Source organism: Halichoeres trimaculatus, unplaced genomic scaffold (assembly GCF_033239565.1).
Source record: "Halichoeres trimaculatus isolate MK-OKI-2021-1 unplaced genomic scaffold, fHalTri1.1 fHalTri1_scaffold_23, whole genome shotgun sequence".
NCBI lineage: Eukaryota > Metazoa > Chordata > Actinopteri > Labriformes > Labridae > Halichoeres > Halichoeres trimaculatus.
Window position 1 is genome coordinate 22,684,921 of NW_027437201.1, and position 27,207 is coordinate 22,712,127.

General features: G+C 44.7%; 1 protein-coding gene across 1 annotated transcript; it reads left to right on the forward strand.

Moving 5' to 3' along the window:
- Nucleotides 1-783: 783 nt before the first annotated feature.
- Nucleotides 784-26,444, forward strand: pkd1b (polycystic kidney disease 1b). Its single transcript, XM_074663395.1, is given in 41 exon segments — nt 784-856; nt 946-1,126; nt 1,207-1,382; nt 1,478-1,596; nt 3,550-3,697; nt 3,773-4,038; nt 4,129-4,896; nt 4,981-5,112; nt 5,223-5,368; nt 6,930-7,066; nt 7,159-10,661; nt 10,971-11,102; nt 12,184-12,466; nt 12,548-12,650; nt 13,010-13,138; nt 13,234-13,384; nt 13,467-13,604; nt 13,694-13,838; nt 13,926-14,570; nt 15,491-15,644; nt 15,816-15,981; nt 16,087-16,282; nt 16,359-16,526; nt 17,374-17,514; nt 17,611-17,821; nt 17,909-18,032; nt 18,130-18,267; nt 18,356-18,722; nt 18,807-18,929; nt 18,983-19,186; nt 19,259-19,461; nt 19,534-19,731; nt 19,806-19,960; nt 20,104-20,304; nt 21,082-21,256; nt 21,335-21,511; nt 22,595-22,599; nt 24,186-24,346; nt 24,431-24,593; nt 24,683-24,794; nt 25,521-26,444. Coding segments are annotated over 41 exon segments (11,772 nt in total). The 3' UTR covers nt 26,376-26,444.
- Nucleotides 26,445-27,207: the final 763 nt, after the last annotated feature.

Consider the following 27,207-nt stretch of genomic DNA (forward strand, 5'->3'; position numbering starts at 1 on the left):
TGAAGTCTGCTGCTTCTAAAAACTTCTGTTTAGCAAAAAGTCGTCATGGATGATCTTCTCTTTGCTTGCCTTTCCCCTTCCCTCAGCGGGATCTGCTCTCTTCCCAGGCAACCCAGAAGGCATCCTCTTTTAAAACTCAAATCTTCTTCATTAGCATGTGCGTCAAAGCTTTTGTTAAAGTCTTGCTTTTTGTACTTGGACGACCAGCTTGTGGACGTGATGCACCAGAAAACTCTCGCACGGTGTGAAAACTATTTCCACCTGAGAGGGATTTGACAAAACAAACTGCTTTCATTTTCTTTCTGCATGGAAATCAACAATTTGTATCCTTAAGACCCAAACTGCTCCGGTTTCTTCGTCTCTGGAAATTGTTTTCTTTGAGCTCCAGCCTGCCGGAGTAATCGGACAGTTCCCTTTGAGAGCCCGAGGTTTTATGACATGGTAATGAGCAGCGCCGGCCTCCTCTGTCAACTCTGCCTCTAAAGCTGTTGCTGAGAGACAAAGTAGAAGTCATCCTGGCGCTCGGAGGAGGTGGAGAAGAGGCCTTTTAGACAATGACACCCCCATAACTCAGAGCGTGTCTGCAGGAGGAGAGGGGGTGTCAGGAGAAGGAGATGTGTTTAAAGACGCAGGGCTTGGTTTTAGATGAGGATGAGGAGCTCAAGGGAGAATGACCTGGACAAAAAAGGATTGTTAGGATCTGCAGATTTAGCGGACAGGGATGAAAAAGTGCAGATGTGATGCTTAAGGTTTCATTCAGGGGGATCTGATGCGGTCTACAAGATGCAGGGTGTCCTCACATCACAGTGGCTGACGCTGTGGATCCTGAGTGTGGCTCTGATCACCGCTCATGGAGGTGGGGAAGATTAGTCTGCAACATGCATTTATTATTCTTATTTTTGTGGAAATATTTGGTGTTTTTAAAGTGTTTTTACTTCTCTACAGATGAAACCCTCTGTCCCAAAGGTGGCAGGATCCACCTCACGACGCAGAAATGCTATTGGCTCTCTGACACCACATCTTCATGGCGTGGAGCTCAAAGCTCGTGCAAAGACATCCAAAGAGGAGATCTGGCTCAGGCCGACAGCTCGGAGCTGCACACCTTTATTTTTCACTCCTTCCCAGCGTGAGTGCAGCAGCAGCTTTAACTCCACGTGTTCACAGATTGATTACAAATCATCTCCTCTTTGTTTTGTGTTGAAACAGGAAAACTCCTGTGTGGGTTTGGCTGAAGGGACCAGGAGGAGAAGAGTCCGACCAGGCCGGGGTTTTGGAGGGGATGAGGATGCAGTGTAGTCTGATGTCTTTAGGAACAGAGAGAGAACAGAGACGAGCTGCGTGTGCTGAACATCACCTCTTCCTCTGTGGAAAAGAAGTCGATCGTAAGACCCCTGATGGAAACAGAACCACAGACTAAACCTCACTAAATCTTTCTTTAACGCTCACGTTTAAAATCTGTGTCATCTTCTCTGTGCAGAGCCTGCCCTGTCTCCAAACAGCTACCTCCTTGGTCTGGTTTTTATGACCGGGGTCTATGATCAGATGGAGGTTCAACCGTTACCCGACATCCCAGACATCGGACAGCTCACCGTGGAGGTCGGTCGACTTTAGCTTTGTGATATCTAGCAGTGAGTTTGTGCACTGCTATCAGAGCAGCTACGGTGGCCTTCAAGGACAAGAAGCTCACTATAAAAAATGAAGTGTTTTTGTCTTATTTTCAGTAGAAAATGTCTTTTTAGACTTAATATGAGCCACATTCACCTGAGCAGTCCAGAAAAATGTCTGATTACAAGTTATTTAAAGACATTTTTTTTGTCTTTAAATAACTTAAAACAAGACATTTTTCTGGACTGCTCAGCTGAATGTGGCTAATATCGATTATAATCAGACATTTTTTACTTCAAGGGGAGTAAGGAGTTTGAAAATGATCTAGAAAAGTCTCCCTTTTAAATATCTGCCTGATCCTAATCCGCACTTTAAATTAAGAGTCAAGACAGATGTCTGTCCAACATGAGTCTGGTTCTGTCCGAGGTTTCTGCCTGTTAAAGGGAAGTTGTTCCTCTCCATTGTAACTCGCTAAATGCTGCAAAGTCCTGTACTCATGGTGGATTAAGATGAGATCAGACTCCTTATCCTGTCTTGATGTTTGGTTTCTGCTAATAAAATGTTATTAACATTTACGGGTCTAGACCTGTAAATGTTTTTGTGAAGTGTCTTGAAATAACATTTGTTATGATTTGGTGCAATACAAATAAAGATTGATTGATTATCAGCACCAATATTACAGGTTACAGGTTATTTAAAAATTCTACTTCTTAGCTTCCAGTTTGGGTCGTCCAGGACTGGATCGATCTAAAGCACTAAGCTAAAGCTAAAGCTAAGTCTCTCTAACACCATTCCAGCTGATGAAGTTTCGATTTCTTTTTGAAAAATTTTGAAAATGTATTAATATTTGTACAATTTTTGCTAATTTTTGAAATTCTAAAATTGTTCCAAATTTTTGCTTTTATTTGCACTTTTTTCATTTATTTCTAGCAAATTTTTGCAGTTTTTTTTTTTTTTTTTTTTAAGTTTTTGGAAATCTTTGAAAATCTCCATTTTTTTTATTTCAGGCAAATTTATCAAAAATAAAGAAAAACTAAGAAATCCCAAGTACAATATAATAATAAAAACTTCTTATTTAGATAGTGATCCACTAGATTTTAACTATGTATAGAATTTTTTCCACTTTTTGTCTTTATTGGGAAGATAAAGTCGATTTTGCGGCTGCAGAATGACTTTAATCCAGGTGAGCTGAGGCAAAGTGACTCTTACGAAAGTAAAGGTCATCGGCTGATGAAGTTTCGATTTCTTTCTGATTTCTGTGATTAATTTTGTAGCGGTGGTGGACACTGGAGCCTAACTGTCAGATAGAAAAAGGACAGAAGAGCTGAAGAAAGAGAAACAGGAAAGAGATAGAGCACGAGCTAAAGGCTAAAAGGGCTAAACTGTTTGTGCTAATGTTGATTCCAACCCACATGCAGCAGGATTCACTTACATTTCACACTACAGACACATCTTATAGGCTGCTGATAGCGCTACATATGGACGGCTACTGACAGTTAGCTTGTTGTCACATTAGCCTACAGATACGACGTAGCGCGTGTTGTATCCAGTAAAAATTGACTTGAACAAAAAAAAATTGTTTTGATCTGATCTCCATTTAACTCCAAAACAAACATACATCTCGCTAAAAGTAATTTACAACAGTGTGCGAAGACTCCAGGCCACAAGATGGCGAGAGAGTGCAATCAAACCAGATCCTCCTCACAGCATCTTTAAAATAAGACAAAAACACTAGATAATATTAAAGTTTTTTGCAGCGCTCCTAAAGTGCACGTTAAAATGATCCAATATTTGTTAAGTTTGATCATCAGATTCTTCTTCTTCCTTTTCCAAATGGTGTTTATTTCACCAGCATGATATCACTGACAGGTCTGATGTTTGTGTGGTATCAAATCCGTCTCACTCTTCAGGTCTTAACCTCATCAGACCCTCTCTGTCTCACAGATGCAGCTGTTTCCTGGGCTGTGGTTCAGTCACGCTGGACAGCTGACATCTGTGGATCTTGTGGTCCAGCCCAGCACAGAGTCCACCATAGCTCGCGTCCAGATTCTCCGACCCTACTGCAATCCCAACCACCACCTGGTTCCTCCAGGTACAGTACGATGGTTTCACAGTTTGCCCTCTAAGGATCTGGATTTGTTAGTGACCGGTTTCTGTGGCTCCTCAGGTTGTAGCTCGCTCCTCAACCCGTTCAGCTGCTGCTCAGCGGCTCCTCTGTGTAACACCACAGGAGGCTGCAGCAGGGGGCAGTACTGGTGCCACCTGCTGGAGACCTGCGTGTGCACGATGTGTCCGTGCAGTCCTTACGACTCTGCAGCGGGGAGCCGGGGCTTTGTGTTACCCCCCAGGTACCCGACGTCCCCGCCTTTCTACCACCTGGTGGCAGACCTGCCTCTGAGAACAGACCCAAGCTCAAACCTCCAGATGCTCAGCGTGAGTCGACTCTAACATCTTGTCACCGACTCGTCTTCCTGATTAAAAAAAAAACTCTTATAATGAATCTTACGTCTTTGTCTGTGACAGCTGCTGCTGCCTGACCCGTCCATCATGGTATACCCTGATGATATCGTGGCCGTGCAGCACACTCGCCGCTCGGGGACGTTCCTGCACTGCCTGAAGAGTGAAGCGGCGTCTGAATCCCCCTGGCGCCAGAGCTACATGTCTCTGAGGAGGGAGGAGTGGGGGAGCTGGTGGGAGGGAGGCCTCACTTCTCTCCCCCCAGAGGGACGGTGGGTGGACGGAGAAGTGTGTGATCTACGGATGCTGTATGAGGACAATCTTCCCAGAGGTACACAGTTCGATGAAAGCTTCAACAACAAAAGAGACGAGTCCACAGCTCCCACAGCTCCCACAGCTCCCACAGCGTGGAGCGTCACAAACAGTCCCAGTCAGAGCTCTGGACTGAGAGTTATCTACCCCGTCCCGGATCAAAACAACGAGATCCACGTCCCAGTACATGTCCCCACACTGATCGTTGTCAGAGCCTTGTCTGGGAGAAACTCCAGGAGCTCATGGTCCGCCCCAGTTCAACAGACTGGGATCCCCTTTCTCCCACACTGCCCGGAGGAGGTGGCTCAGTTGGTGCCCGAGTGTACCAGGCGGTCTCATGATGTCTGGTTCTCCTCGGTGACTCTGGTGCTGCCGTCTGAAGGAGTTCAGACTCTGACCGTCAGCGTGACAGACACAGTCAGCTCCCAGACTCTGAGGGTCGGGGTTTGGAGCTACGAGGTGGTGACGGGGCTCAGCGTTGAGCCGGGGAAATGCTGGAGGATGCTGGTGGAGACGCCACAGGTCAGAGCGTGAATCTGTCGACGTAAAGTGATGTGAAGGAGTATTTCCTCACACTGACGTATCACTCGTTATCTTCCATCGTAGGTGTTTGTTGCCAAAGTGGAGCGTGGCTCCTCGGTCAGGTTCACCTGGGTGATTGACGACCTGGATGAGTTCGCTCATGAAGGAGAGTCTTACAGCGTAGTGTTCAAGAAACCTGCAGACTACAAGCTCAACGTCAGAGTCTAAACTTTTAACGAGCTGTCTCCAGGATCTCTGGTAGACGCAGATAACGTCACCTGTTCTGTCTCTTCCAGGTGACGGCCTCAAACCCTGTCAGCTCTCAGACCCAGCACCTCGTCCTGACTGCTGATGAAATCGTCCCGATGGCTGAGCCCGAGTTCCTGTTGGTCAGAGAGGTCGGAGCCGTGGACGCTGTTCATTCCTTTAACCTCAGGGTCAGAGTGGACGTCTCTCTGCCCGTCACTGTCAGGTCAGTATGGAAGCCCATTTCTGCCAGTTAAAGGAAAATAAATACAAAAACAAGTCAAAATTATCAGAAAATAAAGTCACGATGATGAGATGAAAAGTCAAAACGAGTTGAATAGAAATGATAAGATAAAGAGTTGAAATTATGAGATTTAAGGTCAAAATATGAGATAAAAAGTTGAAATAATAAGTGAAAAGTCACAATAATGAAATACAAAGTTGAAATTATGAGACAAGTCATAATTGTGAAATAAAAAGTCAGAGTAATGAGAAAAAAATTGAACTTATGAGATAAAAAGTTGAAATAATAAGTGATAAGTCACAATATGAGATACAATTTTAGCATTATGAGATAACAAGTAATAATTGTGAGATAAAATGTCAAAGTTATGAAACACAAATTTTTAAAAGTATAAGAAAAAAAATTGAATTATCAGATAGATTGATTTATGAGATTAAAGTTGAAATTACGAGATAAAAAGTCGAATATTTGAGATTAAAAGTTTAAATTCTAACATGAAAGTTAAAAATTATGCGATAAAAATGTGAAATTATGAGATAAAAATACATAATTGTGAAATAAATTATGTTATGAAGAGATGGAATTATAAGATAGAAAGTTAAAATATAAGAAAAAAAGTCAAATAATTGGGATTAAAAGTTAAAAATTAATCATGAGATAAAAATACATAATTGCGAGATAAATTTTGTGATAAAAAGTTGAAATTATGAAATAACAAGTAAACCAAAAGATAAAAAGTCAAATATTTGAGATTTAAAACAAAAAATATGAGATAAAAAGTCAATATATATCATAAAATTGTTAAGTTATGAGATAAAAATACATAATTGTGGGATAAATTATGTGATAAAAAGTTGAAATTATGAGATAAAAAGTAAACCATGAGATAAAAAGTCAAATATTTGAAATTAAAAGTTAAAAAAACTGGAGATGAAAAGTCAAATTGTTAGAAAAAAATACACAATTTTCAGATCAACAATTTAATTAAAAGTTGAAATTGTAGTTATGACTTTGGTATCTAGTTTTTTAGACTTAATATGTATATATATATATATATATATATATATATATATATATATATATATATATATATATAATATATATATATATATATATATATATATATATATAATATATATATATATATATATATATATATATATATATATATATATATATATATAAATGTGTGCAGTCTTTACTTCACAGCAAAATCCATTCGCAGTTACGGTTTATGACTTTTCTTAATTGTTCTGTACACTTGCTGTTTTGTTTCTCAATGTCTCATTCTGCTTTTATTTAGAGGACAAAGTGTCGGTTATTGAGAAAATGTGAAGCTCAGACTGTTTCTGTATAGAACTCTCAGAGCTCTGCAGCAGAGGTATACGTCTGTTCTGCTCCAGCTTGTCTCATTCTCTTTTCGTGGTTACATAAAGAAATCAATATCAATTCCACTTGGTCCAACAACCAGCTGAAATCTCCTCAGAGGGGCTTCAAGTTTGTGTGTTTTAAATTATATTTTATTTATTTTTCCCTCATGCAGTTGGGATTTTGGAGATGGAAGAAGCAACGTGATCCACAACCTGCCAGCTCCATGTCTGAGCATGGGAGGGGGTTTAAAGAGACGACAGAGGGACGTGTACGTTCAGGACGCAGTGAACCACACCTACACTTTCCCAGGTAAACACAGAATAAACATGTTTAAATGTTTGATTAATGATCATAATCATCTTTTTCTGATTGCTCCTTCTGGCGTCTCTCTTTGTATGCAGACGACTTCAAACTCTACGTCAGAGTCTCCAACCAGTACGACTCAACCGATGCATCCATGATGATCAGCATCCGCCCCAAATTAATCCACCTCCTCATCTCCTCCTCCCCTCCTGTGCCACGAGTCGGAGAGCCTGTTTCTCTAGAAGCTTCCCTCGAGCCGTTCAGTCGAGCTGCTCTCTTCACCTGGGAATTCGATGACGGCTCGAGAACTGTCCAGAGCAGCGATCGTAGAGTGAGCCACACTTTTGGATCTGCTGGGGTTTTTAACGTCACGGTGAGCGCTGACAACGCCGTGACGGTGCTGAGCAGCTTTCTCGAGGTGGACGTTCAAGAGGAGATCTCTGGGTTAACCGTTGGACACAGCGGGCAAAGTGAGCTCAACTCTCCGGTGGATTTCCGAGCTTTGGTCGCCACTGGTTCACGTCTCGTGTGGATATTTGACTTTGGGGATGGGACGGTGCAAGAAAACCTTAAAGATGGGTCAATCTCACACATCTATAAGTCAGCAGGGAAGTTTACGGTTGAAGTTACAGTTTCAAACTCTGTCAGCCAAAGTCGTCAGTCAGTGGACGTAGAGGTGTATAGGTTAACCGTGAGTGGAGTCCTCCCTACAGAGTGTGTACTGAGTGGAAAAGACACTCAGCTCAGAGCTCTGGTGAACGGAAACACATCAGATCTGACTTTTCATTGGCTGATCGGAGATGCGTCGCCGATTGAAGTGACAGGACGATCCACAACCATGCACAGATTCCACAACCGAGGATCCTTTCCTGTTGCAGTGACCGTGCTCAGCGCTGTTACGTCTGTGTCGTTCAACACGAGCATCTGCGTGGAGCTGGGAATAACCGACGTGACGGTGCAGCCGTCGAGTCAAGTCGCCGCAGTCGGAGAGGAGGTTTGTTTCCAAGTGTCTGTTTCCCCCGAGGAGATAAGAGGATGCTCATTCACCTGGTTGAGGAGCTCATCTGGTGTCATCACCACGACAGAAAACTCTTTCAAGTGTTTTATCTTTGAAGACGAAGGAGCTGAAGAAGTCGAAGTGACCGTCAGTAACAAAGTTAGCAACAAAACAGCCAAAGCTGTCGTCAGCGTCCAGATCCCGATCAGCAGCTTCTCTGTGACTCATGACGGTGTCAATCGTACTCTGACCGTCAATGAATCCGTTTCTTTTTGGGTCTCTGGTTGCGTTGGTACCACCGTGTCGCTGCTGTGGAGCTTTGGAGACGACACATGGATCCACATGGATCAACCGTACATCGAAGTAGGAGAAGAGATGCTTATCTCGCTTCTTCACCCTGATGTGAGTGACGCCAGATATCACTGGATCGTAGACGGCGTCAAGTCAACTGAACAAGAAGCCAACGAGTTTCGTTTTGCTTCCAGGAAACCTGGAGTCTTTCAAGTTCAAGTTGTGGCGAAAAGCTCAGAGAGTACGAAGGAGGCGTCTGTTTTCATCGAGGTCGTTGAGAGGATAGAAGGTCTGCAGATTGAGTCTAAGAGCGTGAGAAACATGAAGTATGTGCCGACGCAAGAGGAGCTTGAGTTCACGTCTTCGGTCGCCAAAGGCTCAAATGTGACGTATCACTGGCTCGCTGCACGGACGTCTGGCGAGGGGAAGGTTTTCCACATGGTAGCTGAAACTCCAGGAGAGGTTTTAATCCACGTGAAAGCTTCAAACAGATTAGGCGAAGTCAATCGGAGCATGTCTTTAGTCGCGGTGCAGCGTGTCGTCGTTGCAAATATCACAAACCAGCCTCATGTGGTTGCAGCGGGTAAAACTGTGAACATCTCCGTATCCGTGCTCAGCGGGTCGGATTTACGCTTCATCTGGTACGTGAACTTGGATGTTTTGCTACAGAACACGTCTGTGCCGTTTCTTCTCCACACTTTTGTAAGTTTGGGTCGTAAGTTAATCAAAGTTTCAGCTCAGAACGCCGTCAGCTGCAGCAACGCCACGATGGAGTTTAACATCCAGGAAGAGGTGCAGGAGGTGGAGTTTGAGATTGATGGTAAGAAGACGCCGGTCTTCGTCTCAACAGGTGCTGCGGTTCAACTCCGCGGGGTCGCTCAGAAAGGAAGTGGTCTGAGCTGGAGCTGGACGCTCAAAGGAGACGATAGCGTGATTTTAAAAGCTACCAATCAGACTTTTATCCACACTTTCACACAAGCAGGCGTCTATCAGGTGTTTTTGAATGTTTCCAATGAGATCAACTGGCAGCAAGTGTCACACAGCGCTACGGTTCTTGACGCAATCGAAGGTTTGACACTCAACATCTCTAAGTTTTCCATCTGCACCGAGGAACAAGTCACGTTCACGCCAATAATCTCCCAAGGAAGCAACGTCAGCTTCGTCTTAACTCTTCAAAACAAAGACCGGACTCAGAGTCAGAGGGTTTCCAAAGACGGGTTCACGACGTCAAACCTCCCAGCTGGACTTCACGTGGTCACAGTGGAAGCTTGGAACCAGGTGAGCAGAGCCGAAACGTCGTCCAGCGTCCTCGTCACAGAGCAGATTCAAGGGTTACGTCTCGTGAACTGTTGCTCGGCTGATTTAGAGGCTTCGAAAGGAGTCTCCTTTAAAGCAGACGTTGACAGAGGACTTCCTGTTAACTTCACATGGAGTTTTCTCCTTGACGGTTCAGACCCCACGTGGAAGACCGGCCAGGAAGTGATCTTCTCCCCACCGCACGCTGGATTATTGTCGTACAGCGTGACCGCCACCAGAGGAGGCTGCTCCAAAACACTGAATGAAACGTCCACGGTTCATCTGCCTCTGAATCGAGTCAACATCGTGAGTCACTCGAAGAGAGTTTTCGTCGGACATGCTGTTACGTTTTCTGCAACCTTGAGTGGATGGAGTAACATCAGCTTCCTCTGGGACTTCGGAGACTCGTCGGAAACTTTGTCAACAGATCAAAACTCGCTCAGTCATATGTATCATAACCCTGGGAGGTACGGCGTTGTGGTGGAGGCTGTCAGCAGTGTGAGCCGTGTGTATGCACAGCTAAATGTGGAGGTGGAGGAGCTCCAATGCTCCACACCCCAGGTTTCTCTTCTGCAGAAAGACTCTCGTATTTTTAGGTCGAGGCCAAATTTCTTTGAGGCAAAAGTGGAAAACAACTGCTCTGTTTACAAAACCACGTACTTATGGGAGATCTTCAAAGAGTCAGATTGTGCCAGCGCCAACGTAGAAAGTAGAATAAATCTTGGGAGGAAGTTAAACGTGAACACACCTCTCCTCCTGATCCCAAAGCGTGCTCTTGACGTGGGGCGGCATTGCGTCGTATTCACAGTTTCCCTCCAGGAGACTCCTCTAGTTGTGAAGCAAAGATCCAGATTCACTGTGATCCAGTCCCCTCTGGTCGCCGGGATCAAGGGAGGCTCGAGCAGGATGTGGCCGAGCCTCAGTGACCTGGTCCTGGATGGATCTGACTCCAAAGACCCTGATGTGGAAACAGGAGCTGAGGACACAATGGAGTACGACTGGAGGATGACGACAGCGGTAAAGACGTCATAAAGTTGAAGATAACGACAGTTATTACGATCGTTTTTGGTCTAACCATCAGATGTTTTTCAGGATCTTGTTGTGAAGCAACCTCTGAGGAGTAACAGCAGCACCGTGACTTTATCCAGCTCTCAGCTCCATCCAGGAACGACGTACGTCTTTACTCTGACCGTGCACGACGCAGGAAACAGACAGGCCCAGGTCAATCAGACAGTGAGTGCTTTTAACGTCCAGGAATTCATGATGCAAATACATGTTTTAGTGGACGTGCTAAATTGAGCCGAACACCTTGTGTCTTGTTTTCAGGTGACCGTGTTGGACGCTCCTTTACTTCCAGTCGATGTGGAGTGTGTGTCCTGCTCTGGTCATCACAGAGCGAGCTACAGCTTACCCATCATCCTGTCGGGAAGATGTGAGGAGTGTGACAATGAAACAAAGGTATCATCTTAGTATTAGAGATACATCCAACTCACAATCTGATACAATTTGGGTTAATGATGCGATTTTCTCACAATTTTTTTTTATTTTTTTGCAGAATGAGCTTTCAGACAAAATAAAACAAAAAAGTTTTTTTTTAATTATTTCTGCAAATTTTAAATTTATAAAAACTACAAAAAATGTTTCTCTTATTTTTAACAAATTAAACAGAATTGCCTTTGAAATTCTCTGAGGTAGGGTAAACTCTGCAAAACAAAGTATGTCCTTTTCTGAAAAGTGCAAGTGAGATTATATTTTATCTTAAAAATAAATAAATAAATAAATAAATAAATAAAAAATTATTGCCTCATTTAAACAAATCTCACATCAAAATAACTTAATTAATAATTATTATTTAAAAAAAAAATATTTTTATTCTTTTAGGAACAGCCCTCTGCTGTTTAAATGTGGCATTGCGATGTATTTATTTTGTTGAAAATAACTTTAAATAAATAAAAAAATAAAAAAATAAAAATAAATTAAACTAAAAAAAAGATTCTTTTTACTATTTCTGCAAATTTTCAATCAATAAAAACGGCAAAAAATGTTTCTCTTATTTTTAACAAATTAAACAGAATTTATTTTTTTAATCCTCTGAGGTCGGGTAAACTGTGCAAAACAAAAAATGTCCTTTTCCTAAATGTGCATGTGAGAATTTATTTTTAAATTAAATGGCAAAAAATTAAAAATGAATGAATGAATGCCTTGTTTAAACAAATCTTACAACCAAAAAAAAAAAAAAAAAAAAAAAGAATAATAAAAATAAAAATAAAAAAAACTTTTTTAAATATATATATATATTTTTTTAGGAAAAACAGCCCTCTACTGTTTAAATAAGGTACTGCAATGTATTCATTTGGTTGAAACTGTGTTTATTTTTTACTTACTATTTTGCTTTATTTATTTTAAAAGTTTATTTTTATCTATTAGTTTTTTGCTCCATCAAACAATTATCTCATGAAAAAATGTACATATTGAAAAAAAAGGAGTATTTAGTGCTTGAAATGTATTGATGTTTATGATTTCTTTGATTCCCTCACAGTACAAGTGGAGCGCTGAGGACCAGGCTGGTGTGACCTTTGACCTAAACGCAGCTTCCACCTCCACAGGGAGAAAGTCGGCTGACTTGGTGATTCGTTCAGGTGTTCTTCAGCCAGAGCAGAGTTACACCTTCAGCCTGAACGTGTCCCAGCCTCACAGGGGGCAGTGGGGCGGTGCCAGCCTCACTGTACTCCCCAACGACCCGCCTCATGGAGGACTGTGTGATCTGAGTCCTGAATCAGGGATCCGACTGCTGGAGACATCTGTCAGCTTCAGCTGCTCAGGTACAATGGGGTGGAAGCTAACAACTCAGATCAATAACAGATCAATAATCTGTCTAACCTGTACATTTTTTTTTTTTTTAGGATGGAAGGATGATGAAAATGATGCTGCTCAGCTGATCTATACGTTCCAGGTATCACCGTGTAACCAGACCGGCCCTAAGTGCCCCCTGCTGACTCTGTACAGGTAAACAGTGATTTCATTCGATTACAATTTTTCAGGTGCTGATTCGGTTTTAAATTGTGATTCTTCTTTTGCTTTTTTAACACCAGACTAAATGAAAAAGTTGAATGATAGGGTCTACAGACTTTATCAGGAGCCATAGTTTCCCCTAAAAAAAACATCACGTGAGTCAGAGAGAAACATTTCGCCCTCTGCTGGAGAAAAGTGGTATTTTTTCCCCAAATCTAGTTTATAAACAAAGGCAGAAATGTTGTAATAATTTGAATTTTTCTGGGATTTTTTGACAGAGATTTTATACTAGATTTTTAGATCTCATCTGACAGGAACTGGCTAAGAAAAATAGTTTTGATTTCTCTTTGCAGAGGCACTCGTTCATCGTACAGCTCCCTGGTTCCCATGGGAACTCCAGGACAGGAAAAACACACGTCAGTTATCGAAGTTACCGTGCTGGTGGAGGACTTTCTTGGAGCGAAAGTTTTAGCCTTAAACAGGTAAGAAAGTGAAGTTAAGGTTCCTGGTTTTGAAATGGGTGTAAGTTGATTGATTCCCACCATTGATTCTTAGACATGTCTTCTACTTTCTCTAGATCTTTGACGGTTGAAAATCCCGCGAGGGGTGAGGTCACAGAACCATGGCTGAGGAACAACGTCCAGAAAGAGCTTCAGGCTTTAGTCCAGCGTGGAAACCCTCAAGAGATCATCTCTTATTCTGTCGCACTCGCCAGCCAACTCAACCAGGTCTCACTGTAACTTCAAATCCATCACAATGACTGACGTCAGACTGAGATGAAGAAGCCTGAAGTGTCCTTTCTGTCCTCAGGTGGAGTCTGGACGAGGTCTCAGCGAGCTCTCAGACCGAAGACAGATCCATGAACGTCTGATCCAAGCCCTCGCCTCTCTTCCTGTTTTATCGCTGCTGGATGTTGATCAGATCAGCGCTGCGTTGTCACAGTCGATCGTAAGAGATCCCCGGCTTTTAATCCTTCTCTGCACAAAGCTTCATTAAGCATGAAGCTGATTTCTCACATTTCTCTGCATTTTTTCCAGGACGTCCCGAGAGAAATGGTTTGCAGTAACTGTCTGGAGATTGTTCTGAAAGCTGTGAAAAAGATGATCCAGATCATGGAGGAGCAGACGAGTTGTGGAGCTCTCTCGGACGTCGACAGAGGAGGAAACATCATCCGTATTTTAGGTGCTTATCAACCCTCGTCTTCTGCTTTAACAGTGATTCAATGTTTGTGAACAGAGCGAATGAAAAGTGTGTTTTCTATCTTTCCAGGGAACACACTCGCAGCTCTTTCTCTCAACCCTCAAACTCTCCAGAGCTCCTCAGTCGTCCTGTCCGTGCTGGGTCACACTCGAGCCCTGATGCGCTCTCTGATGCACGCTCGAGTCAAAGGCGAGGAACCTCTTTCACTCTCAAGCCCTTATCTGAACGCAGTGGGTTTCCACGGAGACCCCTCTGACCTCCTGTGCTCTCATCAGTCCTCCCAAAACCACATCCTGTCCTCTCAGTCAACGAGTGGCGATGTAACCACCCCTAACTGTCGGTTTCACCTCCCGGCCTCCTTCACCTCCTATCTGAGGAGTCAGGAGTCTGAGGTGGTGCAGCTGCTCCTGGAAACAGGACCTGAGTCTCTCCTGGCTGGAGCCGACCCTCCGATCTCTACCAGCCTGGCTGCGATGGAGCTCACCACGCCTCAGGGCCGACAGATCCCCATCCAGGATCTGGATCCTGAACACGCCATACGGATAGTCCTGCCCAACAAGCATCCTGTGGGGCCGAAGGATCTGGATGGAGAAGGAGCGTGTCTTAGTTTACCGCTGCCCGCTGAGGGGAAGATGAGCTTCGCAGTGAAAGATGTGAACGGGCTGGAGGAAAACGCAGGATTGTTTGTGTCCTTCAACTTCAGCCACGACGCAGGTAAATCAAATAAATATTAAACCCTGTTTCCACCAAGCAGTCCGGTTCAGATCAGTACGGTTTGGTACGGTTTCCACATCCAACTGTGGGACGCAGTGTACCCAGCTAATGAATCCAACAAAAAAGAGTAAAGACGCCACACTTCAGCAATGACATAACAGACGTATGTAGCATCGTATCGTTTCATACGAAGGTGTCAGTGGCAGAGACTCAGGAGGGGGTTGAACTCTAAACTTTAGACCCCTGTGGCACAGCCGAAGCTTTTGACCTTAATGGCATTTTTCCCTCCTTTAAGTTACTTTCATGTTTCAAGTAGTTTTGAAAGTAGTACTTTTACACTTTTACTGAAGTAAAACGCTTGAGTTGATACTTCAACTTCTACAAAAGTATTTTTAAACCCTACTATCTATACTTTTACTTTTTTTTTCTTTTCCATTAGCCATGTCTGTGAATAGCATGATGCTACTCTGCCCTCTGGTATTCCCTCTGTTGCTGGGTTAGCACAGCTAGCTCGTCCATCTTATTGGAGATAGATCTTACGTTCCCAATAACGATGGATGGAAGGACAGGTCCATGTCGTCACTTCTTAGCTCACACCTGAGAACCATCACGTCATCTTCACTTATTTCTCCTCACTTTGTGGGAAACATCCGGCCTTGCACCAGTTAGCATTGATATGCTACAGGCTGCTAATAGTTGATTTCACATGGAGCAAAAGTAGTAAAAACTATCACTGAAGACAAAACCAGTTTGGTGTCCATAACCAACAAATGAGCCAAACAAAGTAATGATCCACTCCAAATACAAAGATGAAAAAAATTACAAGAAATGGACAAAGAAGAGAGATCTGCTGTAACAGACAGCCACACTGGGATGGCGCCTAGCAACAGATGTTAACCTGTCTTATTTTCTATGTGCAGGACCTGCTTCAATGAACCTGGGAAACGTTAAGATTGAAGTGAGCATCGCAGCACCAGAGACAAATGAATCCACATTTCCTCTAGAAAGAGAGTGGGAGCTCATTTTCTCTGCTTCAGCCACCTCCAAAGAGGAATCCATCTTCCTCTCCCCTCAGTAAGTCACGCCTCCTTTCTAAGAGGCTCTGCTCTGATTGGTTGCAGCTTTAAAAAAATAAAAACTTTTCTTCTTCTTTAGTTCGAACAGGACCGACAGCTCCCTCCTCATCAATCTGACCTCATCCCTGCTCAGCAACTGCACCGTCCGTGTGTCGGTGTGTGTGTTCAGCTCACTGTGCCAGTTCTACAGTGAGGGTGAGAGGCGCTGGAGCAGTGACGGCTTACAGCCACTGGAGGGCAGCACACTCCACGCTGCGCACTGCCTCACCAACCACCTCACCCTGTTTGGGGCCAGTATGTTTGTTCACCCCGGGGCTGTGGTCCTGCTGCTGCCAGTCAGTGAAAACACAACACACCCTGATTAATCTGAGTCTGAGAATGAGTCAAAACAAGTGTTACAAGCAGTGATCAACAACTTCCTGTGTTTGTTACCTGTGCAGCCAGGTGGGCCCGTGCGTAACGTGGTGGTGGGGATTGTGTGTGCAGTCCTGGTTCTGATCCATGCACTGATGGGCCTCATCGCCTACAAGCTGGACCACTTGGACAGACTGAGGCTGAGCCAAGTCCCGCTGTGCAGCCAACCAGGGCTGTTCCACTACAGGGTTCTGGTCAAGACCGGCAGGCGGGGCGGAGCAGGTCAGAGGAGGAGGAGCTGAAATGATGCGTTTAGGTGATTCTGTGATTAACAGAAAAACATTTAATGCTCCTCCAGGCACCACAGCGCACGTTGGCATCTGCCTGTACGGACTCACAAAGAGCGGCTCACGCCACCTGCAGAGGGAGGGAGCTTTTCAACGAGGGAGTCTGGACCAGTTTCACCTGGAAACAGACGACAACCTCGGAGAAATCTGGAAAATTCGGATTTGGCACGATAACACAGGTACTGGATTAAGGTTAAACTGGGATTACACCTGTTATAACAAAATGTGTTTTATTTTTTTTTTATTTTGTTGTATTTTAAAATTTCATGGTTACGTTTTAGGCTGCCTTTTTGACAACTGGCCGGGGACATTAGCTGAGAATTAACCGTAAAGGCTAAAGCTGCTTCTTTTACTGTATAGTGAATTAAAGGACACTGTCAACAAAACAGTAAGCTAACAAACTTTTACCACCAAAGAAAGTAAACACAAAAGTATTGTTGCATAGCATGATGCTACTCTGCCCTATGGTATTTCCTCTGTTGCTGGGTTAGCATGGCTAGCTTGTCCATCTTATTGGAGACAGCTCTTACGAAGGACAGGTCCATGTCGTCACTTCTTAGCTCACACCTGAGAAACACCACGTCATCCTCACCTCCTTCTCCTCACCTTGTGGGGAAACATCCGGCCTAGCACCAGTTAGCATTGACATGCTACAGGCTGCTAACAGCTGATTTCACATTTAAACGATGCAGCCATGGTTACATGTAGGCTCTCCAGACAAACACAGGAGAAAAAATAGTCAAAATATCACTAAAGGCAAAACCAGTTTGGTGTCCATGATGACCGACAAATGGGCCATACAAAGTCATCACCCACTCCGAATACAAAGATGATGAAAAAGAGTGGTAAAAATTACAAGAAACAGTCAAAAAAGACAACAGGCAGCCACAACCAACAGGGCAACGCCTGGCAAAGACAGTTATAACGCCACCTACAGGCCTAGCATGCTTACTACAGCGTTTTCAGATGACATGTTGTTGTGTGAATGGGGCCTAAATGTAGCTGGATACATGTGTGTGAATCCAGGTCTGGACCCCTCCTGGTACGTGCAGCATGTGGTGGTCTGGGACCCTCAGACAGACCACATGTTCTTCTTCCTGGTGGAGGACTGGCTCTCTGTGGAGAATCAGAGGAACGGCAGCGTGGAGAGGGAAGTCCTGGCCTCATGTAAGCTGGTACAGGCGAGAGTTTGATCCATCACAGAATGTTACGATGTGACGACTCTCCCAGACGACTCTCTCCTTTCTGATTCGACCCCTCCAGGTCCAGAGGAGCTTTGTCAGTTCCGACGTGTCTTTAACTCCCAGCTGACGTTCGGTCTGGTTGAGCGCCACCTGTGGCTGTCGCTGTGGGAGCGTCCTGCACACAGCCGCTTCACCAGGTGTCAGAGGATTACGTGCAGCGCCCTGATGCTGCATCTCTACTCGGCGCTGGGAGCTCTGTGGTACGGGGCTGTTGGAGCTGAAGGGCACAGGTAGGGTCGTTTTTGATGCGTTTTTGCTCGATATATTTCTCATCCAGAGTTGATGAAAAGTAAGTGACTTTTATGTCTTTGTCACAGCGGACCTGTTTCAGCTCAGCTCCTGGTCAACATGGAGACGATCGCTGTGGGAGCCTCCGTCGCACTCCTGGTGTTTCCTCTGCAGTGTTTGCTCTGTTTCCTGTTCAGACACTGTGACACTCAGGTAACTCTTTTTTAACACAAACCTGTTTGATGTCTCTCAGTTTGACCCACTTCCTCTCAACGTAGAAACTTGAAACTGCTGATATTTTTCACCAAAGGTGTCCAAAGACGACTCCATCCCTTCCTCTCCTGCGTGTCCCTCTGGGGACGTCTACCTCTGCCAATCAGAGCTCTCTGGTCCTTCCTTCCTCTCTTTTGCTGATTCGTCAGGCCAAGTGCGGGACAGTCCTTTCTCTGTGAGAGCACGCACTCGAACAAAAACACATACACACATATCTCTACATCCTTCGTAATCGTGGTTGTTTTTCTCTTTGCTGTCCGTAGTTACTGGAAAGCAAGCTGCTTGACTCCAGTATCCTGGACTTCTGGGCCACATCTGGGTTAGCGGCCCAGAAAGAGAAGCGAGGATGTCAGGAGGATGGCACAGAGACCTGGCAGTCCTGTGACAGCTTGCTCAGTCTACCAGTGGAGCCATGTCTCAACGAAACTTCATCAGCGCCCAAATCGTTGCCTGCTGTTGTCCCAACGCGGCTGATTAGGAGAAAAAAGACCCTGATGCAGCCTCGCCGAGCTCCGTCCCCGCCTAATGACCCCTCTCCTGGCTGTGCATTATCCCCGACAACGCTGGCCTCTAAGGTCGCTTCGTTCAACACGTACAACCACAATCTGACAACGTTTCTGACTCTCTCTGGTGAGAAACACAAATTCAAATGTGTAACCACAGGATGAATCATTTCCTGTTCACTTACTCTTTGCATTTCTCAAACAACGCCAGAGGAGGATCTCTTGATGTCTATCGCAGCAGCATCAGAGGACGCAGCGAACGCAAAGAACAGCAGCTCAGACAGCGGCAGGGACTCCCCGAGAACCACTTCGTCATTGTCGAACGCGTAAGGAAAGCTTTTGTGATTCTACAAACTCAGTTGAAACGTCTTTTTAATGTGATCTTATCTTTCTGCAGCAGCTGGTCGCAGCACAGTGAGGATAAGTCACTTTTTGGTGACGTCCACAAGCCGGATCCACGGTCCTGTCCCACCTTGTTTGGTACGGGACTCCAGAAGTGTCCCTCTGTGCGGTCAGTGGACTCGGTAGCCAGCACCTTCCTGCCGGACCCGTCTTCAGAGTCTTCCCGCTCATGCTCAAGCACAAGGATTGGTACGTAACCTCTGTTTTTCTTGATTTACGAAACTCTACTTGCGTATTATTTCTATGTTTTGTGTTTTCCAGGTGTTGCACGAGGTAAACCTGGATGGCTGCTCCCCCACTGGGCGCTTTATGTAACCCACGCTGCTGTGGCCGTGCTTTTAGCAGCTTTCCTAGCAGTCGTCGGAGTCTACGGCAGCTACATGTCCAGGACGATGCTCATCATGTGGCTTGTTTCTGTCGTCTCCTCTTTCTTCAGCTCTGCTCTCCTGCTCGAGCCTCTCAAAGTGAGTCCAAACACGTCGTCTAAGACCAATCTTTGGTGGATCTTGACTCTGATTTCCCTCCATCCCACTCAGGTGTGTTTTCAAGCCTTGATCAGCACCGCGCTGTGGAGGCCCGTGGACCCAGAGGTGGAGGACCTCCTGGCTCAGGAGTCCACTGTAGTGAGGGCGTTCAGAGAGCATTGTGGGAATGTCAGACCGCCGTGTGGCTACGGGCTGCTTCAGGCCAAAGAGGAAGCTCGCAAAGTCAGAGCTCTGCAGTCGCTCATGAGGGTGAGAATCAAACATTCGGATTCAGAGCTTCGTCTCTTGTTTTAAACATTCATTATAAACCCTCTTTCCTGCAGCACTCTGTTTGCCAGCTCCTCTTCTTGCTCCTGGTGTTGATGGTGAACTACCAGGACAGTGCAGAGAGGAGTCAGGGCAGGCTGCTGCACTCTGCTGTCAGACACCAACTTCACACGGCGCCGCTGGGGGTCCCCAACCTCACCTCACTCTCAGAGTAAAGATGACACTTCGCTTTCCAAATCCAGTCTCACATTGGATGATCCAGAGAGAAATCCTCAAGTGCTTGGTCTTCAAAAGTTGTGCAATGCTCCAAGATTTTTCTAAACACATCTAATGTTGGTGATTTTCTCTTCTCAGCTGGTCAGAGGTAGAGCAATGGGTCAACGGTACCTTGGTGCCTCACTTGCACCAATCTCCTTCGCTGCATCTTGCAGGATCACCACGGTTGCAGTACACACACACGCTCAGTCCTCTGGCAAGTTACGTCCAGAAAGATCGGACTGTGAGGACTCATCAGTTTGTAGCTGATCAGCGTACGCCAGCGTGGACGAAAAACCAGTGAGTGGATTATTCAACGGGGAGATTTCAGTTACAATTGGGCTCATTTTGTTTAGTAACTTAGAGACTAATCCTTTGTGAAAAAGAGAAGAAGATGCACAACAATCAACATTTTTTCATTGAAATTATTGAATTAGGGTCTGCAGGAATTTTTGTTACTTCTTCGTAAACATAACATTCAAACTGGGCTCCTCCCCCTTGGCTCAGTGCCAGCAGCAGCCCACACCCACAGCCTCCAACCAAAGCTCCGTGAACACACTCACTAGCCCAGAAACCACCTGTAGCATCACGTTTCTATATGTGAGAGACTCGAGAGCCGTGCCCCTGACTTAGCATGTTAACGCAAGCAAACCACGGGTATTTTACTCATACCTGGTTAGCAGAACGCTAACTCGTTTCGCTCTGATTAGCTTCTTCCACTCACTAACCAACGAACAAAGTCACTTACGCACTGGGTGCACTGTGATTGGCTGATGTAACAACACTTACACTCAGCCCACACCAACATCCAGGCTGAGGAGGATGTTGAGGCCGACACAGACACTGACACACATGTATAGAAGCCCATAGGAGACGATAAATCAGGATTGTTCCTGTAGAAGTTTACATTTTATTTTCCTGCAGACTCTACCTTTTTGGACACACGCAGGGTTTAAATGAATTTTATCTCTTTCCATTTTCAGTCAGTTTGCATTCATTTAGAAAACACCCCAGCCTCCATCTTCTACTCAATCTGCTCCTCTGATTGTTTTTTCTTCAATCCAATTTCCATCCCAGGTTGAAAAGCCTTTCAATAGACTTCACACTCGCCCACAGAGAGTCCGCTCTGTTTGTGTGTGTGTCCATTCAGCTGGATTGGACCCACACACACCGAGTCTCGCCTTCCATCCTCATCCATCCGCTCTTCATCCCTTCTTCACGACAAGGTCTGGACCTGCAGACGGCACTCATGGTAACAGATACTCCCAGCTGCTCACTGATGGACGCACTGTAAAGCAGAGTGATTAACCTCTGTGTCTTCATACCCCAGGTTCTCCTCCTCATCTCTGGCCTCTTCATCTTATTCAGAGAGCTGAGGGCGATGTATGCGGAGAGAAGCCGGTGTCTGCGGCTCAGCTTGTTCCAGCTGTTTGTGGCTGTGTTGTCTCTGACATCAGCAATCCTGTATTTCTGCTTCTTATCTGCAGCAACTTCCTCAGTTTCAAGGGTAGGAAACGAAAGCACAGACCTTGCACGCAGACATCTTTCTTAGGAGATCTGTTGAGGAATTTTGGTAAAAAAAACCTGGGCTGTGTCCGAAATGGCATACTAACATACTACATACTACATGGTCGTTGTGTATATACTGTATACTACATACTATAAGTATGATGAGAGTGCCAACGGTTTACACCGTAGTATACTACTCGGTTTCCCATAATGCATTTAAAAACCTCCGACGACAAAAATTGGAAGCACACATAAGTCTATGGAAGCACACCAGGCTATCAAATATCTCAGTTGATTCGCCACATTTGAAAGTTTTAAGAACATTTTAGGCGAGGAAGTCATCACGTAGAAAACCAAAATGTGGTCATTTGGGCCACAAAACGCACGGATACAAATTTCATTTCGACATTTCGGACATTCTGTTAAGAGCGCCAATATGCTATCGAAGAAACTTCTGGTCCGCTACAAAACAAGAGCCTAATTTACAAAAGCGTTAAAGAACTTAAAGGAGATAATAAAAGATGCTTTTATTTTGAAAACGGGAAGTTCGCTAGTGGATGATTTTTAGCTAACACCGGTCTCAAGACGAATTCATCTCTCTTCAAAAAATTAAAAAATGTTTACTGCTCGCAGACACCGAAGACGATCCGTCCGTCGCCTCAGGCACTTTATTTCTTTGTACTTACGTTTAGGTTTCCCTGTAGAGCTAAGTCCATTTTAGTTGCTTCTCATCTTGTCATCTCATTCTGTATATACGTTTATAAATACGGGGCTTGCAATGCATTATGGGGCGTGTCAGTGCGACTAGTATGCCCACCTCCCATACTTAAAATTTTTACCGATATAGTATACATCCGGGTATTTCTCGCGCACACAGTCTTTTCATACTATTTAATGTGAACGCACTACATACTATTTTTGATGTCACATTTAGTATGAGTAGTACGTTAGTATGACATTTCGGACACAGCCCTGATGATGGCACAGTTCAAAGTTGTGTAGCAGCTTAAACATATCAGTCGAATGTCCCATATTGCTGACACCCTAAAGTCTGCGAATGAAGGCCGTCTTCCCCTTGAAGAGTCAGTTGACATGCATGTTTGAGGCCAGCTTTCACAAAAATAACTTGAAGGCATCTGAGAAGACTGAGCTTTAGCCTACTGTACTTTCCGCTCTATAAGGTGCACCTAAAAGCCTTCAGTTTTCTCAAACAGTGCGCCTTATATATGGATTAAGTAAGGCACTCCGCTACGCGTCGTGGTGTCCCCACTCCACGTCGTGCCTTAGAACGGTCTAACGCACGCTTCCGAGTAGTTTAATCCCCTTATACCTTAGTCCCACAAACTGTAAACTTTAAAAGAAATAAAGAATAATTGCTGTAAACTTGCTAAACGTGCTCAAATATAGGAAGTATTCCCACTTTAAGTCAGCACTGATGCGCAAAACTCTCTTAGAATAGTATTTAGTTCAGCAGCTGACAAATTCAACTCAGCATATCTTCTTTTTGACATCAAATACTCTCTTAAAATAGTAACAGCCCATTTTGTAACTTTTTTTTGTGTTCTCTTCATCTTTTTTGTTTTCAGTCTTGTTGAGCTCTTCTGATGTTACCTGCTTGTTCTTTTTTTGTTTCCTGTTCTTCCCGTTCATCATATGTTTTGTTTGGTCCAAAAATGTTGAAATTGACTTCAAAATCCATATTTCAGCGCTCTTGTGTTATCCTCACCCGTTGAAATGTGTGTGATGCGTTGCTATGGTAACTGACCATGGTGTAATATTGATTAATCATGGCTACCGTAGTCAGGGGGCGTCGCCGAAGTAACAGTGGTCAGAACTGGTAAAAAGGAATTCTGCTAAGTGCTAACATTAGCTCACAGGCTGGCCGGGGTTCTTCTCTTGTTTATTGTTAGAGCGATACAGCGCCCCCCAAAGGTCTGGCATGTGAACTGATCTCTGAAAACGGCTTTTGTGGACGGCAGACACGGCTTCATCTTTACAGTGCACTTTTTTTGAAAACGGCACAGAAAATAATTGGATAAGAAAATGTTTTGAGTTTGACTGACTTATCCGACTGTTTTGTTGACATTCCCTTTAGCGCAGCTCCATCTAGTGGATGCATAACGCAACCCCAGCCACTACTGTAGCTTCTACTCTATGCGCCTTATAATGCGGTGCGCCCTTTATATGAAAACAGTTATCAAATAGGCCATTCATTGAAGGTGCTCCTTATACTCCGAAGCGTCTTATAGTGCGGAAAATACGGTACACTGATTTGGTTTGCAACAGAAGTTTCCGTTATTGTCTCAATCTCACCCAGACGAGGCCTGCGGGACGCCTTAGGAGGACCTCCAAGCAGTGCAAAAAGTTCAAACAGATCCAGCAATCGCAAACTTTTTATATCCCACACTGCAAGTCTTTCAAAACCATCTGATTTCCTGTTTTTCCTGCCACCGTATTTAATTTTTAAGAGCACATTTCTGTGGACTTTTCATTAACCTGTGTGCACTTTTTAGCTTTGGTCCCAGCCCGACATCTTCGCAGACTTCCACAGAGCGTCCCTCCTCTCTCAGAGGTGTTCACAGTCTGCGGCCGTTCTTCTCACTCTGCTTCTTCTTCAGGTAGATATCGCTTCTCTTGGTTGCCATGCCACAGTTTAACCTCTTTATCTGAAGGTCTTTATCTCTCCTGGTGTGTGTTCCAGCTGCTGGGGACCCTGAGGTTTGTGCGGAGGTGGGTGGTGCTGGGCAAAGTGCTGCAGAGAGCCTGGAGGGAGCTGTGGGCTCTGGGTGTGCTGTTCTTCCTGCTGCTGCTCTGCGCTCGGCTCGTTAACATGGTACGTGATGAGATTTCTGAATCAGCAACAGGGGAGTTGTTTTTGATACGCAAATGTCTTTGTTTCAGCTCTTCTTCGATCCAGTAGAAGGTTTCTCGTCGGTTTATGAGAAGAGAGTCTCGATGCTGTCCTTCCTGTGTGGTCGAAGAACTTTCCAAAGACCGTTCCTGTACGGGCTGCTCTTAGTGGTGGGAGGATTTTGGCTCTTAGTCAGACTCTGTGGAGCTGTTCTCATCCATGCATACAGGTGCACAACATTTTCAGGAAATGTGTCTACGATATGACTGCACCCTGAGGTTTGAGTGTGGTTTTAAACGAAGCGTTTTTATCCTTCAGGACTGAGCAGGCTGAGCTGCACCGACCGCCCATTGAACCTCAGGACTACGAGATGGTGGAGTTCTTCATCAAGAGGCTCAAGCTGTGGATGGGACTCACTAAAGCTAAAGAAGTAAGCACTATTTAAGTTTCATCGCACTTTTACAGGTAGAGCTTTTGTTACTTATTAGTATTCGCAACATTCAAAGTGGGCTCCTCCTTGGCTCAGTGCCAGCTGCAGCACACACACCCCCAGCCTCTGACCAGAGCTATGTGAGCACACTCACTAGCCCAGCAACCACCTGTAGCATCACGTTTCTATGTGGGAGAGACTCGAGGGCCGTGCACCTGACTTAGCATGTTAGTACAAGCAAACCACAGGTATTTGACACATAATTGGTTAGCAGAAAGCTAACTCGTGGCGTTTTGTTTCACTTTGGTTGTGTCTTTCTTGCTATTGTAGCTGTTTGAGGCTTCTTCCACTCTCCATCATCAACTCATAAAGGCACTAGGGCACTGGGCGCACTGTGATTGGCTGATGTAGCCTCCATCTGATGTTACCTCCATCAGCGTTGATGACACTAAAATTTGTAATCCAGTTTCCATAATGAAAAAAACCAAAAGCAATGTATTTCAAACTGAATTCAGACTTTCTCTATAACATAGATGTTCGGACACCTTTTAACGCTCAGGCTGAGGAGGGGGGTTGAGGCAGACACAGACACTGACACAGGCCCAGAAGAGACAATTAAGCAAGTTGATATTTCAATTTAAGGAAAATCCTGAAGACTTTTCCTTTAAAGAGTTTGGAGATTTCGTCTTTGTTTTTCTGACTCCATCTTTCTACGTCTCTTCTCAGTTCAGGCACAGAGTGAAGTTTGAAGGCATGGACCCGCCGCCCTCCAGGTCCTCACAGGAATCCCGCCTCTCCAGCTTCTCCCCCTTCCTCTCCTCTCCTCACTCTCCTTCATCATGCTCCTCATTTTCCTCCCAGCGCCCCCTGTCCTCCGCGCTCTCTGTGAGGTCGGAGGACTCTTCGTTTTCAGAGTTTGGGACTGACGTCCAGCCTTACCTGGATCATCTGCTGCCGTGTGTCAGCTCACTGCTGTCTCTTTTTGATCAGGTCAATCAGGTTACGGAGGATGTTTACGACCTGGAGAAAAAACTGGAGGAAGCTCAGACGAGAAGAAGAAAGAGGGTGATGACGGATAGTCCTAAAAAATCAGAAAATCTGAGAGACTCAGAAAATACGAAGAAAGTAGAGAAAGAAGGCAGAGAGACGGGAGAAGTTGGACTCAGAAAGACAGGTTTTATTCACTCAAGACCGAGAGTTTCCCTCCCTTCAGCTTATTCAGTCGTTCCCACCAAACCTCACAACTCAACCTCCATCTTTCCTCACACACGAAGCTCCCGCTCTGAGTCTGAATCAGCTCCGTACCAGCCTCAGCTCCCAAAGAACTACCACACCTCAGAGTCCCTAAACTGTGGTCTTAACCCTGCAGCTTCTCCCGGATTTGGCAGGGTCAACAAGAGGAGAGCATGGCATTCTGGGAGTTCTCATTCAGCGGATGCAGTTCAGAGAAACTTTCTGATTCAAGGGGGAGCGGCTAAAGAAAACTCGCCGCTCATCCACAGCAGACCGAAGAGTGAGCAGGAGCTGAGACAACACGTCAGAGACGGAGTCCCCGTGAAGAGGAAGGCGTGGATCGACTGACGCTGAGCTGGCGCTGAATACAGACGGAAACAGACGAGGGCTGAACAGCTCGATGTTAGATGTTGTTCGTTTGATCACGTTAATCTATGTGTATCAAACATAAGTTAATGAAAAGAGTGTGAGTGAATAAAGATTTGACAGATACATGTCATTCAGTTTTCCTGCCTATTCTGTTAATTATTAAACAGGGCGTACTTGGGAGTATTGTTAATTTTCTCTCTGGCGCCACCTAGGCTCTCAAGAAAAAACGAAAATGGCTTTAGTGGCCAGTAGGAATGTTGTAGAGCAATCAAACCAACCTCAATTTTTTTGTCTCATTAAGATGGGAAAAAAGACATCTTGAACAGGATTTCCTTCATTTTTACCCTTTCTACAAGAATTATCTCTGACGAAGCCATGAATGGTACTGGCTCTAAATTTGCTGAGATGACAGAGTTAACCCTGCTTTATGAAAATCTTTATGGGCATTGTTATTTTGTTAACGGTTTTCGAATGACAAGCCCCTAAAGTCAGTAAACCCCAAAGGCGCCCTCTCAGCTAAACCCTTTAAAATGAATGGGAGTAGATGGATCAACTCCACACAGGCTGCAGCATTTGGGCCTCTAGATAAAAAACTAAAAGTTGTACAGCTTTAAAAATGACATGGATAGATTCCTGACATAATTTACTACAAAAAAAACATTATTTTTTACAGTGTATTGGGGGCAAATTGTGCCCTCTATGAGGAGTTCTTTCTAGAACTTTTGTCATTTTCACTCCTCACACTGCAGCAGTTGGTGATGATGTCACACACTGATCAGGAGTTCCGTGGATCTAGTCATGTGACTCACGA